The sequence below is a fragment of the Sarcophilus harrisii genome, chromosome 6, assembly GCF_902635505.1.
Source record: "Sarcophilus harrisii chromosome 6, mSarHar1.11, whole genome shotgun sequence".
Classification (NCBI taxonomy): domain Eukaryota; kingdom Metazoa; phylum Chordata; class Mammalia; order Dasyuromorphia; family Dasyuridae; genus Sarcophilus; species Sarcophilus harrisii.
In genome coordinates this window covers 133,457,671-133,472,413 of record NC_045431.1, presented here as the reverse complement: position 1 = coordinate 133,472,413, position 14,743 = coordinate 133,457,671, and the positions used below count along the sequence as shown (strand labels likewise).

Sequence of the window (14,743 nt, the reverse complement as noted above, 5' to 3'; positions counted from 1 at the left end):
CACATTCCATGGTCAGTAACAAATGCAATCCTATTGTTTTAACTAAGTGTTTTTTATTCATTTGTTCATTCATTTATTGTAAAGTGGATAATTTTACACATAGACAATAGTATAATTTAGTTTTAGACACAATTCGTTTCAATTCAATTTGGTATGGTGTGGAGAGAGGGCTGATCCTGGAACATAGAACCTATGCATCAAGCCTGACTGTCACTTCCTTTGACTTTGAGAAGATCACTTTAATTTTTCTGTAAAAGAGAAGAAGGTTGGACAAGATTCCCTTTAAAATTTCTTCTAGGTTTCTAATTCATCTGATTCTGTAATGTGACCAATCAACATTCACTTATTAAGCACTCATTATATGTATCAGTACAGAAGAGGTAAAATAAAATATATCTGCCCTCAAGGAGCTGAAGTTTACCTGTTTTAGGATTAGAGTTATTTTTAGAAACCACCTTTTATGCCTATATCAGCTTTTAATGCTTCTTGCTTCTGCTTCTAATAAGCAAGGATTTGGTTAAGTAAGTAAAAAATGAATGCCTTATAGCAAATTCCATTATCTAACAGGACAAAAAAAAAAAAAAAAAAAAAAAAAGCTATATTTTGTTTTTTGAAAAACTTATTTATTAGAAAAATTCATTCCATTTCCCATACCCTCAAAAAGTGCTATGTCACAACTATTATCCCCAAATAAAAGATCATCAGAAGTGAACATACCACTTGTAATGATCAAGTTATTTTCCATTATTTGTCAAGAAATGGGTCAATATCATTATTAGAAAAATTGACATGCTTTTTAAGATATCATAGGCATGACCTTTAAAAAAAAAGGAGAGTTTATAATTATCACATATTGAATAAGAAGACAAGCTAAAGTAACACAAAATATAACATAATTAGATCAAATTCTTACCAATTTATATCTCCTCCATCAGCCTTTTTATGAAGCAAGGCTTTCCAATGTTTGTGCACAGATTCAATAACTTGGAGAGCAAAATCCTGGGTTAGCAGCAAAAGAGATATTTTGAAATGGCCAATTATTGTTTAAGCAATGCAATATATTTTATTCTAAAGATAAACTCATGAATAATTCCAGCAAATCTGTTAAAAATTAATTTAGCATCAAAGTTAATTATGTACTAGGCTTTCATATTACTTACCAAACTAACCAGTTATTTAGAATTGGTCTTGGCATTTAATGGGATTGTCTATTTTTTAAATACCTGTGATAATATGGATAAAAGAATGCAAACATCTCTGCAACTATCTTAGATGGATGAATTATAGTTAGCCCTCAAGTTCTGTAGAGTTTTGAGACCACAATTTTAAACAATTAATTTCAAGCAGCAATAAATACAATTAACTTGCATCTAAAATTTAAAAATCAACATGCAAATAATACCTACAACAAACTATTAGTTATGCCCATCATGTCATATCATATCTTCTTCTGCTTTCCTCCTTTATCCATTCAGTCCTAGATTTATGTGCATTGTTCTCCTTTTATACACTCAAAATATATAAACATTTTTGAGGTTTTGGGTTTTTTTCTTGATGCTATTTCACATAAATGCTTCCCTATTTTTGTTCCTTATACTTTTCATTCTTGATTATATTCCATTTGATTACTTCTCACCCATTACCAAATAATTAGATACTTTGCTTGTTCCTAGTTTTTGTTTTTGTTTTTTACCATTATAAATAATGCTGATTTAATTATCTTTTCTTTAACCATACCTCCCCTCTCCCTCCACATCTTTCTGGGGATAATGCCATTGGACACATATTGAGATTATAAAATCCAAAATATGATTAACTTTGTAACCCAAAATATTATGGAAAATTATTCCACTAATTTGAAAATTCATTAACAATGCAGGGAATGTGACCATTTCTTTGGTCCGGCATTTAATTAGTCTTTTTAAATTATTATTTTGGATAATTTACTGGATACCTATGTTAAATAAAATAAATAGAAAATAATAGCGGGTAGTAAAGTGGATTGAATAGCAGCCTTGGAGTCAGGCGAACCTGAGTTCAAACCTGGCCTTAGACACTTAAATATCTCATATGTGATGTTTTCTGTGACCCTGCGTACACCCTACGTTTTACCTAGGGTTTTTTGTAAACAAACAAACAAAAACCCAAGATATATTAAGAAGGTATATTCCCGTGCCATGGAAAATTGGTACATGAGAATCTGGTTAAACATGAACAAATGTACTGAAAAGTCAAAGAGCATATTCTTATGATTGTGAATTTAATTGAGAATTATATAATCTAGGTTTATTTTTAGGTTGTTTTAAAATATATATCATTTTTTTGTTTTTATCTGTATACATGATTTAACTGTTGTAGGGAGCTCCTAATATGGAAATTCCCTCTACCAAGCATCTTTTTCGGATACTAGACTACCTTTATAGTCTGTACTTAGTGTTGTCTCTTATCTCATTTATTAGAGACCAACCGTATATTAATTAAATGTATTCTACTATAAAAAATTAAATTTATTTCAAGACATTTTCAAGGATTATGAAGTTTCTTTGATAAGTTGGGAGAAGGAATGTCATCTCATATGTATTTTCTACAAATTTTTTTTCAGCTCCTCTTATAATTCACTGATAAAAATTCTTGGAAATGATTCTTTAAATAAAATGACAAACAAAATATCTGCTTAAATACATATGACATCAAATTAGGAACACATCAAAGAACCTTTTTTATTTACATCATATGCAGATATTCACATCATTTTAAGAAGCAGCCATCAGTAAGATAAGTTATGAAAAGCACGTCAAAATGCATGCCATCTTTACCTTGTCTTTAAACTCTCCATTAAAAGCAAATTTATTTTCTGGTTTTCCATCAGGCACTTTGTATAAACGGAACCAGTCAAGTGTTGCTTCAAGGTAACTTGGTTTATGCTTCCGCACATCATCGATATCTGTAAACAACAATAAAAGAAAGTTTTGTTTGAAAAACAACTGTTACATTTTTTTTTAAGTTCAGGAAGGTGGAAATTTGGTATGCAGACCAGAGATTGAGGTCAAGTAGATGAATCATCCAGAGATAGAATAGCATGGATTCTTGACTTTATTAGATCCCACACTTCCTGGCTTTCAGGAAATCTTTTTCTGAATTGATCAATTAGTAATGTATTTCTTGTTTAATATTACTGAACATTCCTTATAGAGTTTACTATGTCTATGGTGAACCTAACAATGTCTGGTACGGAGAAAACACTTATTGACATAGGCATGTGAAAAAAAAATTTTTTAATTGACTAACACTTTTGGAATATTTCAACAGGAGTAAAATAGTTGCCTCCCAAATATTCCCCACATTACTTTGACAAGCTACTCATATGATAGGGTAATACATATCCTAGTTGGGAACTTGTGAAGTAGGACCAATTATTCAGAAGATTAAGCATCAGCTGGGGCAGAGTAAAAAGACTTAGAAGAAGCTTAAGTTTGAAACAAAGTGTTCCATTTTTCTGTGAAAGGAGTACTCTATTTCTTAGATCTCTAATTTTTAGCAGATACCCTTGGATTTTAACTCTGGCTCTGAATTCACTCAGTAAATCATTATGGAAATGGATTCATCTGGCTACATCTCTCTTTTCCTATCTTAGTCTCACATGCCCCCCCTGCTCCTGCCACTGGGAAGAATAAACTCTCTCATTCCTAAATGCTAAGTCCTAAGACTCCCATTGCAGTGGGAATGGGAGAATTTCCTTGGTTCTATTTGGGGCTCCTAGAGTCACAGGAGCTGGGTAGAGCCATAGATAGAGTTCTGGAGTAGGGAAGACCTAAGTTCAAATCTAGTCTCAGTATTAGTAGTGTGACTCTGCCTCAGTTCTTCAAATGTAAAAGGGGGGCAGGGTAATAACAGCACCTCCCTCACAGAATTACTGTAAAGAACAAATGAGATAACATAATAATGCTCTTAGTATGATACTTGACATAGTGTATTATATTTATTTTTTCTCCCTCCTTCCCCCCCACCCCATCATAGAACTGTGAAAAATAGCATTTGAGGCTGAAAAGTCACAAAATCTGGCTCAGGACAAATTGCAAAGTCCAAAAGGCACTTAAGAGTCCTCAATTTTGTTCACTACATAAGGTACTGATCCAGAACAAATTATTTTTGTTCATCCGCCCCAACAAACTGGCCAACAGTGAATTTCATAATATTCTATCTGATTGGGTAATGCTCTCTGTTGGGCCACAACCAGCTTTATTATGGCCCTGAAGTGGTGATACGGAGTCTTTGGAAGGTGGGAGTCTTTTGAAGTCCCCTGGTGTTGAGATGGTCTAACCAGAAGATCCAATGACATCATGAAAAGGGAAAGCTTGCTATAAGTAGAGAATTTCATTCTTTGCACTTGTATTCTCAAGGACTAGAAGAATGTCTGGCACAAAGTAGGTCTTAATAAATACTTGCTGATTCACTAAATTAAAAAGCCCAACTGAGAGAATTCCCACAAATAGAAGACCAAAAGAGACAGTAAAGTAACTCTCGATTGCTTTGCTAAATGGAAAGACATGGGCAACATTTTTAAGTTCATACACAAATAACCAGGTTAAAGCAAAACACTGAAAAATAGAGAGAAAGAAATGAGCCTGGAGAATGCTTAGCAAGCTTTCTCTCAGACCACAAGCAACCTGACCATACAAGACCAGAATGAGAGCATTTATGGCTGAGATTGGAACAAGAGCAACAAATAGATATAAAATGATACATATCTGTCAATATTTCTGGAGAGATCTGTTCTTATCATCAACAACAGTGAACCACTAAAACCAGAATCCAAAATCTCACTGGCTCAGGGACTATGGCAGTTAATGACTCCTGACTAGAAGCAAAGGGAGGAAATCCATGTTGAATTCAAAGCCAAAACTATAAGATGTTTCCAATAGGAAAAGATATATAAAGACAGCTATTTAGTCCCTATTTTCCACAGAAAAGATTTAAGTCCTGAGACTATGGCACTGAAAATTCAGTGGACTCAAAATCATCTTTAAAAAATCCTTCTTTGCATTACTAACACTAAAATAAATATAAAGTAAAATAATAGTTCATTGCAATTTGACTTACCAAAGGCTCTATTTCTAGGATTTACTAACATCTAGCATTTACTGAGAACTCCAGAGGTTATTGGGTATCGATAGGATTAAGGAAACACATGGAATCTATTCCTATATCTGCAACCTAAATGAACTTAGGCTTCACTTGACCCTCTACCTCCATTTCCCCATTTCACAAAAAAAGAGGGTTAGACTATCTAAGGTTAAAAAAAACCAAAAACACATTTTTTAATAGATATACTATGCTTTAAGAATACTGGAAGACTCAACGAATTTTAGAAGCAGAAGGGATATCAGCCTCATCTAATCCAAGTCTCCATTTTACAGATGACTTATCCAAGGTCATATCTATGTTTGATTGAAATGAAACAAAAGTCCCTATTTTTGATTTCCCAGACCACAACCATCCTGGTTCTCAGAAAAAACATGAAACATAGATCTGCTGACTGAAGGGCCTGAAGAGACTAATGGCTACTATATCAAAGTATCTTAAGGAAACAACCACTTACAACTTATAGATACATCAACTTCTTTGGCTATATGATTAAATGATTTTCCTATTAATCTACAAATACTAGAGAAAACAGAAATGAAATTAGGAAAATTCATCTCCTTTGATGAATGATGATCAAACCTTTTTTCCCCCCTTTTTCCTTATCAGTAAGAATTCAAACACCAATAACAAATAATGTAAATGAAACTGACAGGATCATATTTTGGGAAAGCAGTCTTAAATGTATGACATGTAGCAAAAGAAAACTGTCACCATGTGTATATTTATTACTAAGCACTGTGAACAGAATACCTCAAAACACAGCAGAGGGAAAATTTTCACACTGTCAATAAAAGCTGTAGCCTGGTATGAACACACCCATATGGGGGTTTTAATTTTTCCAACAGATGTTCAGGCAAATTTGTACATCAATTTTTTTTTTTTTTGAAATGTACCACAAACAAAATCTGTGCATATTTTAGTATAATTTAATGGTGTTTTAGTCAAGGTAAGGAAATGCCAGGTCTATGTTCATTTGACAAGTGTCCCTTTGAGTTGTCTGGCAAAACAATATGTTTCCTAAAATGCTCAAATATATGTTTGGAGAGCAACTTTGAATGTTTGGAATTTAACAAACAGTAAATTAAACTCGAAAAACTCAGAAACAGAAGAGAGTTATATTTCTAACACAGGCAGCTCTATCTCTTTGTTTTTTCACAAAGAAGAACCTGCTAATTAGAGGGGTAGAAAGCTCTGGTGGGATAGCGGGAGCTAAAAGACTCTGTGTGGACTGAAAAAAATGTTTCTTTTAAGATACTAGTGAAAATAGAAGCTACATCTTTACATGCCACTTTGAAAATTCAGTAATAACTTAAAATAAAACCCTAAGTATTTCCCTAATTATCATGGCCAAAGAGAGCCAGATTTTTCTTCTTTTCAGTGCTTCTTCTACATTTTCATGAAAACATAAGGACATTTTACATACAACAGTCTTTCAAAATTCAAGAACAAAATTTGAAGGCCATTTATGCATGGATGTTAAAAGAAAACCAGTACTTCAGAACTATTATTATTGTCTTTGTATTAATGCAATAAGTACATAAAGATGAAAATGTATCTTGCTACTTTTTGGGAGGCTAGTAATTTATAACAAATATTTATTTTTTGTAGAAAAAGGCAGTTTAAAAACAGAATATAGTTTTGGAATCTTAACTCCAGAAAAAAAAAAGTAACAGAGAAAAGTAAAGATTAGGCCAGAGTGAACTTAAATTGGATTCAAAGTGTCAAAGATGAAGGAGAAATAACCCTGAAAAAAAGATAATAAAAGGCAATTTCTACTCTAGACAAAATCAAGGGGACCAATGAAACAGGAACATTTCTGGATTTTTTTTTTTAAGATGGAGCATTGAAAATTTACGTTATAACTATCTGCAAATAATGCTGAGACACAACTTTGTCAGAGCTGTTAACAAACTTAGGATTCTTTGCTAAGCAATTGACCAGTCTCTACACATAGCACCAGCAATGGGACTTATTTGAATCTATGCTGTCTAACTGCATATTAGATTGGACTTCTTGATTCACAATCTTTCATCATATATCTTTCTTTCTTTACTGAATCATTGCCCCTAGTTGGGTGCTCATTCTACATACTATCATAACAAATGGATATCACCTTTTCTGTGATACCTATATAGAAGCATTTGGATGCATAAAATGAGAAATAGGAACTGATCTTATTCCTATTAGCTTATATTTGTAACCAAGGCTCCTATCTGGTATCAATTTCTGTTTGTCCTTTCTTTCCTAAATATACAGGTCTCTCAACATGTTATGGCCTGTTTCCCAGTCTGGTACTTCTCAGCTACTCTCCAACCTTCCGTCCTTTCTTCATCTAAGTAAATGTTACAGTTCTGTTACAATGAAATAGGATCAACATGCCTCTAAGACAGTAAACACATTTTTAATCAGGATCCACAGATCTTTACCCAAAAATGGGGCATTCAACCAATTATAAAGATCTCCTATATTTCACCCCCATATCCAACAATTACTCCTGGCCAAGTTAGGACGATTCAATTCTATTATTCCTTCCCATCTTAGAACTTGAGCAAGTTTTCTCCTTACCCTGCGCTCAACCTTTCTAGAAATGAGATACATTCCTGCTTTTCTCTTTCCATCTTTGAATTTCATATCAACCCTTCCCTACCCACTAACATAATCTGACTAGGGTGAGCCCCTGTAAATTATCCTAAGGTTCCAAAGAAGCCTCAAAAGACAACTAGAAATACAAGAGGAGAAAGAAGAAAAGCTATGGCCATTATTAGCAGTCTTGTTGAAACTTCATTTCATTTGCTTGGCATTTTTTTTTTAAATCTACAATTGCTTTTCCACTTTCCAAACAATCTGCAAATGAGTTGGGGGGAACTCCCATGGTCACAAAATGGAAGAGCTTTCAAATTTGACCCAACATTGCCTACCTCTAACACCAGGATATCCTGGTAAAGTTCCAGCTGATTAATGCTTTTTATGGTTATTTAAAATGTCATTTTTCTTTATTTCCATTTTGTTGTTAATATGGAGCAATGTTTATGATTTTACTTAGTATCTTCCCACTTTAGTAAAATAGCAATTAATAGGCCTATGCATTTATCAATGTGGTTATTCTGTCTCATGGAGGAAATCAGAGAATATTTATGCTGTTTTATTTTGCATGACTTTTTCATTTCCTCCCATAAATCTTTCTGATTGGGGAGAGTAAAAATAGGAGGTAGGGGAATCCAATCAATATAATGGAGAACTTCCTTTAACTATCCTGATACTATGTGGGTATCAATGGAGCATGTGTTTTATCCATGTTATCTTCCAAGCTTGTTATTAGATAGGCTCATCATCTTTTTATAAGTGTCTCTGAAATCTTTTATGCTTCTTCACAGTTTTTTGTTGGTAATGTGCTGTGGCCTACTTGTGCCTACCATGAACCTACATCTCTCTAAAGCCTTTTGAGCATTCTGGAACTTTAAATCTGCAGAGACTGTGGTTTGCATGAGTTATAGTCTTGTGAGATCACTGCAAGAATACTGGTGTTTAAAATAATGAGGTTCTTTCAGGGAGATGTTTAGATTATTAAAAGCACTATACAGTTTCCCAAAGGATTCTGATCTAATTAATTCTACATCATTCTATGGTGTCTATCCACATATATATGTGTGTGTGTGTGTGTATATATGTGTATATATACACATATATACACACACACACACACACACACACACATATATATATGTACAGGGTGTGTGTGTGTGTGTGTATGTGTGTGTGTGTGTGTCTGGTGATGACCCACCTTTCTGGGTTATCAATCTATCCAGTTCCCTTTTTTGGTGTATGCTTAGCTCAGTAGTTGGCACATAGTAGATGCTTAATAAATTGACTGACAGACTGATAATTGCATATGCTAGTTTGGACAACAGACATTCTTCAACTTGCTTTTTCTAGTATAAATAGACAGGGGAAACACTTTTGAATGATTATAGACTTTGCTTGGGAGGCTCTGCAATATTTCAGGATGTGATATAATTAGTATAATATCATTTACAAACAGGAGCATCTAGAGTTTCTCACAGTTATGAATAATTCTTCTTTTTAGATTCTCTCCTATATACCTTCCAGGACAGTAGAAACACAAGTGGCAAGAACACGCCTGTTTTCTGCCTTACTTATACTGATAATCAAAAGGACAGTGTGAAAAAAAGGTTTCTCTATTGTTTCATCTTTCAAGTAACTTTGTGTGTTCTTTTCTAAAAATAGAAATACATACATATATATGCACTCACACATGTACATATGCCTACATACATGCATACACACATAAACATATACATATATCTAAAATAATATTAATATAGCTGCCATACAATGTAGATTTGAGGGAGGATTTTCAAAGAAATAATGGTCTATTATTTACAGTAAGTCAACATCATGAGTCATCATTGGTTCATTCCTTAATATTAATGTACTGCTTCTTAATCATTTTCTATGCCAAAAGTCCTGCCCAGAGATGGTTTCTTTTGTTAAAAGAATTGCAGGTCATTGGTTTGGGGGCTTTTTGTTAGTCCACCTTTTTTGGGGCGGGGGGGTAAATGAAAGGAAATGCTCAGTTTTTCTGCACAAGATTTCCTTGGGGAGTCACTTTTGGTCCATTGAAAAAAGCACTGGTTTGGTTTCAGAAGACTTGGGTTCAAATCCCAGTTCTGTGATTAACATATGCTTTTGAGCAAATCACTTAATTTTCTGGGTATGCATCCTCATTGTGTATAAAATGAAAAAGTGGGACTAGACAACCTCTACACTAGTCTCTTCTTTCATGTATCATCTTGAGAAATCCTACACAAATTTGAGTTGTTGCTTTTTTGATGTGAAACTGCATTTTTAATTGAGTTAATCTTGGGGTTCTTTTACATATACAGGAGATATGATAGACTGCATTTCACACTGTGTCTTCAATGTCTTTCAAAAATTTTCTGTATGATTATTCTTACATATGGTATTCAGATTCTGCTTCAGATATGCTCCTCTTCCTTCTTCCCTAGGAAAATCAACTTGGTTCTGGAATACCAGGTTCTCACAGGTGAGCTATCATTTTTATCTTGTCCAGAACTTAGCTGCCAAGTCATTTTCAAGTCCTCTTCTAATCAAAATGCGTAGAATCTAGCCATCCTCAAATTCTGTTCTCTAAGTTGAGATTCTTGTCTTGCCTAGAATCAGGCTTGCCACACACTTCCTTGCCACTTCAAACTATACTCTTCTACCCTTTTTGGACTTTCTTTATAGGCTAACTTTCCCTATTAGAAATAAGCTTCTTGAGGGCAAGAGTTGTCTTGCTTGCTTGTCTTTAGACCTTCAGTACTTAGTTTGTACCAGTGCTTGCCTTCCTTCTTTCTGGCAAATGATAATTCTCCCACTGTCTTTTTGTGTTGTTCTGATTTCTAGATTTATTAGCTTCATTTCAAGCAATCTCAATTGTTCCTGTTGTGCTCCTTTTAAGATTTTAACTTATTCTGTTTTATCAACATGTTTTACTTTCAAATGGATGATTCTTTTTCTCAGAGAATTCAGTAACTAAAAAGCGTCTCGTGGTATAACAGAAAAAAAAAAAAAGGAAAAAAACAAACGTGGAATTGGCTAAGAGACAAATCATCTGATTTGAATCCTGACTAATATTTTTTTACCTGTGTGACAATGGGTAAATTAACACATCTCTGTAGGTATTATGTTTTGTCATCCATAATATGGCCTTAAACTACAAGCATGAACTTTAAGGCATTTTCTAGCTTCAATCCTGCATTTTTATGACTCATTGATAGTTAAAAGTTGTTCTCATGTTCATGATTTAAATATTCTTTTATGGATTTTTATTTCCATTGTTACAGATACTAGGTCTCCTTTTATTTTTCTCTCTAAATTTATTACCCAGCTTGAAGGTTTTTCAGATAGTACCATTTTTGCTTCTAGGACTCTTTGTTGCATTGCTCTTTCCTTTTTTCTGGGAAACATTCTTCACTTATACTGACAAAATATTTATTGACTATATTGATGCCTTTCCCCTTACTCATTTCCTTAGTTATTATTTTTTTTGTTTTTCCAAGAGGTGATTTTTTCCTATATTTCTTCTGAATTATTATTCTTTTCATTTATTTGGCATATTTATTGCAATGTTGAGGTAATAAAAGCAAAGCGAAGTGAGTTACGATCATCCACTCAGTCATCTTGCTAGAATTCCAACACAGTGTTCTTTCCCAAGGTTATTCAAGTAGTAAAACAAGGATCTGAATCCATGTTCTCTAACTCTCTCACTATCCATATTCAGATGTCAGGACATCTACTGACTCTCTATGATTAAATAATTAGAATTACCCTAGTGAGCAGATGTGATTAGAATTTTTTGCTCATATTCTTCAATAAGTCACTGACAGAAAGATCAAAGACAACCAATTCTAAATTACAAAAGTTGAATTTAGAACTACAGGCTAGTTTCCCTCTCCTTATCAGATTGGTATTTCTTTGAGGGCTAGGATTCCCCCCCCACACCCCATATTTTTGTGTATCCAGTGACTAAACAATATCTGTACTATTTAAAGTACTTTTTTAAAAAAAAGTTTAAGTTTAATTAATTTAATGCTTTCATTAAAGTAGTATTCTCCAAAGTACACACACACACATACACACATACACACAAAGTTGTATGCTAAGATAATATAATTTCATTTTAGTATTAACTTTAAAAGAATATGAAGAATAAGGCAAGCAAACTTACTATCCAAAAGAGCACAGAATGTATCCCAAAGATTTTTTTAAGTGATTTTGAGACAACCTGATGTCAACCTGATATTTCAGATTATCCATGACACTACTTATAACCACCAGTTGACTAAAAAAACAAAGCTGAAGACTAATTTCTGAGTTAAAAAAGCCCCATAGAACTAAACAGTGTTTATAAGTACTATACAATTTAGTTCACTTCAGACAGCAGCAAATTAGGAAGGCTGAATATATATATTTGAAAGGATAGGTAGAAAAATATATCTATTGCATATACCATCTTTTCTATGGTTAATTGAAAGTTCATAGTTATAAAAACTGAGGATTTGGAAAAATAATAAATCTTTTTTATATTATTACATTGATTATGTTGGTTCTTTCCTGAACAATCAAAATGAAACAAAGCAAAACACCTAATTCTGACCTCATACTGGCAGTTGGTTAAAGAAATGAACCATGGTAAGTGGAGATCCCAATTCATTGAGACTAAAGATTAAAAGATATTTGTACAAAACTATTTCAGTGTTACAGATGCTGCTTTTCACCAAGCTAAACATGTGTGCAACTAATACTAAACAAAATCTGGGAAAGCAAGGACATATGTTTTTAATAACATCTTATAAACATTTACAAGAAACAGCCATTTCATTCTATATAAAGGCATCCACTACATTTTTTGCATCTTATATAAAGATTTCAGCACAGAAAATTGATTTTCTTTGAATGATATATGCTTGAGCTCACTAAAAAATATTCTTCTCTTAGTTCTCTATAAATACACAAACATACTATATATACAAACATATGCATAATCTACAAGCTAATGAACAGGATGTTTCACTTTAGGTATCATTCTCTATTCTGTTCCCCTTTCACTCCTCCTTATGCTATTGCCAGTCAAGTTAAAGTTTGTACTGAAAAAGTTTTTGAAATCATGAAAATATATTAATATATTTCTTAAAGATAAATGAATCCACTTTTTAAAAGTAACCTAAACAGAGGATTATATAAAAAGGTCAACAGATATTGTAACAGCAAATACTTATGGGAATGTGCTGTTATATAAAATTTTTATCCCCAAAATTATTAGTTTATAAATAGATCCACAAGTTGCCCCCATTCTGTGAGAATGTCTATAAAGAATTAATAATTCATTTTTATGGAATGTTTACAAGTTATGTTTGTGCCCCTCTGCAGCAACCAAAGTTTCTTTAATCTTCCTATCCTATTCAAACCAGCAAATATTTACTGAGAACTGATTATATGCAAGCCCTGGTACTAAACTGGTTTGAATGTAATAGGGGATACTACTGACATTCTTGGTTGCTACAGAGAGGCTGAGTTACAAATATTTAACTTATAAACATTCTATGCAAAGTAACGACTAATTCTACGAAAGATTCTCTCAAGCTATCTATGAGGCTAATCTATTTTTTTCCATTCAGGATGGCAACCCCATAGTTCTGGACTCACAGCACAGTTTCCCCCCCTGCTTTCTCTTTATATTACTACTCTTACACTGTTTATAATTCAGTTTCCTCATCTCACTGTCCTTCTCCCCCTACCCTCCTCTACTTTCCCTGTCTCTCTGAATCTTTTTATTTACCCTTCCTCCTCCCCTCCTCCTCCTTTACTTCTTTCTTTTCTCCTTCTCTCTCCCTTTATTCTTTCCAGACACAATTCGTTTAACCTGCATTTCTCTTAGTTTCTCTTTCAACTCTTGCTCAATTACCTCAAAAAAATTTTTACTTCCATTTGTTCCATTCCCTCACTTTACTATGACCTAGAAAATGATCCAAGGCATAGTTGCAAAGCCAAAAGCAATGGTAATGATATACTTTTATCACAAAAACAAATATCATAAGTCCTGAAGTAAATTTAATGTCATACCCAGAGTCATCAATCATTAAAACCCTTTCAAATAACCAGAATTTCCTTTCAGATTTTTTACAAGTCTCCAATTGCCTCTTCATCCATCCCTATATTTTTTTTCAAAAACAAGCATTCATAACATATTTTATTCAATTCTGTTTTGCTTTTAATTAGTAGCATTTTAATAGAAGTATTTCTCACTGTAAATATATACTGTTTAAGCTGTACTAAAGGTAAATGGGCTACCCTGGGAACCTAACCAAGCATACGACATTTCTCCATGAAAATATCTTCTAAGCTTAAACAACTGACAAAAAACTTTTAGAATGTAATACTTTTTAAAATGGAGAAAGGTATTCTTCTGCTCATTCCCTTAAAAAAAAAATAATAGCAAAGACAATCTATCTCTTTTTTACCCCAATAAGCCAGAGCATAAGGTAATAACAGTCTGACAGAGGGAAGAAGCATGTCAGAAAGTAGGGTAAGGCAGGTTGAAAATGATAGTTATTAATATTTCTTTGAATTGGAAGGGAGAGTTGCTTAGATTCCTGTACCTAAACAGGCCTCTCATAGCACCAGAGCAACTTCACATTATAGATAATTTTAAAATCCTGTGGACACTTCCTTTTATAGAAGGGTAAACTGTTAACTTTACAACTTTTCTAGAGCTAATTTAGTAGGGACTAGAACCCAAACCTTTTAATTGCCATTAAATTTTTTTCCCACCACACTACATAATGATCAATTAAAACCTAATAACACTAAGAGCTTAAGGAAAGTCTCAGAATAAGATAGGTCATAAGATGAAATACAATAATTTAATTCCAATCTTAAATATACCTTGAAAATTTCTTTTACTCAGCCTAATGTAAGATAATGTTCTGGCAATCAAAACAATAAAAAAAAAAAAATCCTTGGATTTTTTGATCCTTGCATCCTTGGAGGAAGTGAGAATTTTATAATTAAAATC

At 33.1% G+C, this 14,743-nt stretch overlaps 1 protein-coding gene across 1 annotated transcript in view; it reads right to left on the bottom strand.

Moving 5' to 3' along the window:
- The window catches only part of PPA2 (inorganic pyrophosphatase 2), a 108,970-nt gene that overhangs the window by 16,798 nt on the left and 77,429 nt on the right, over nucleotides 1-14,743 (bottom strand). The window contains exons 8-9 of the mRNA XM_031943067.1: nucleotides 2,817-2,944; nucleotides 914-999 (exon numbers count right to left, since the gene is read on the bottom strand). Of these exons, the coding sequence (XP_031798927.1) occupies nucleotides 914-999; nucleotides 2,817-2,944 (214 nt within the window). The remainder of the gene's footprint in view (nucleotides 1-913; nucleotides 1,000-2,816; nucleotides 2,945-14,743) is intronic.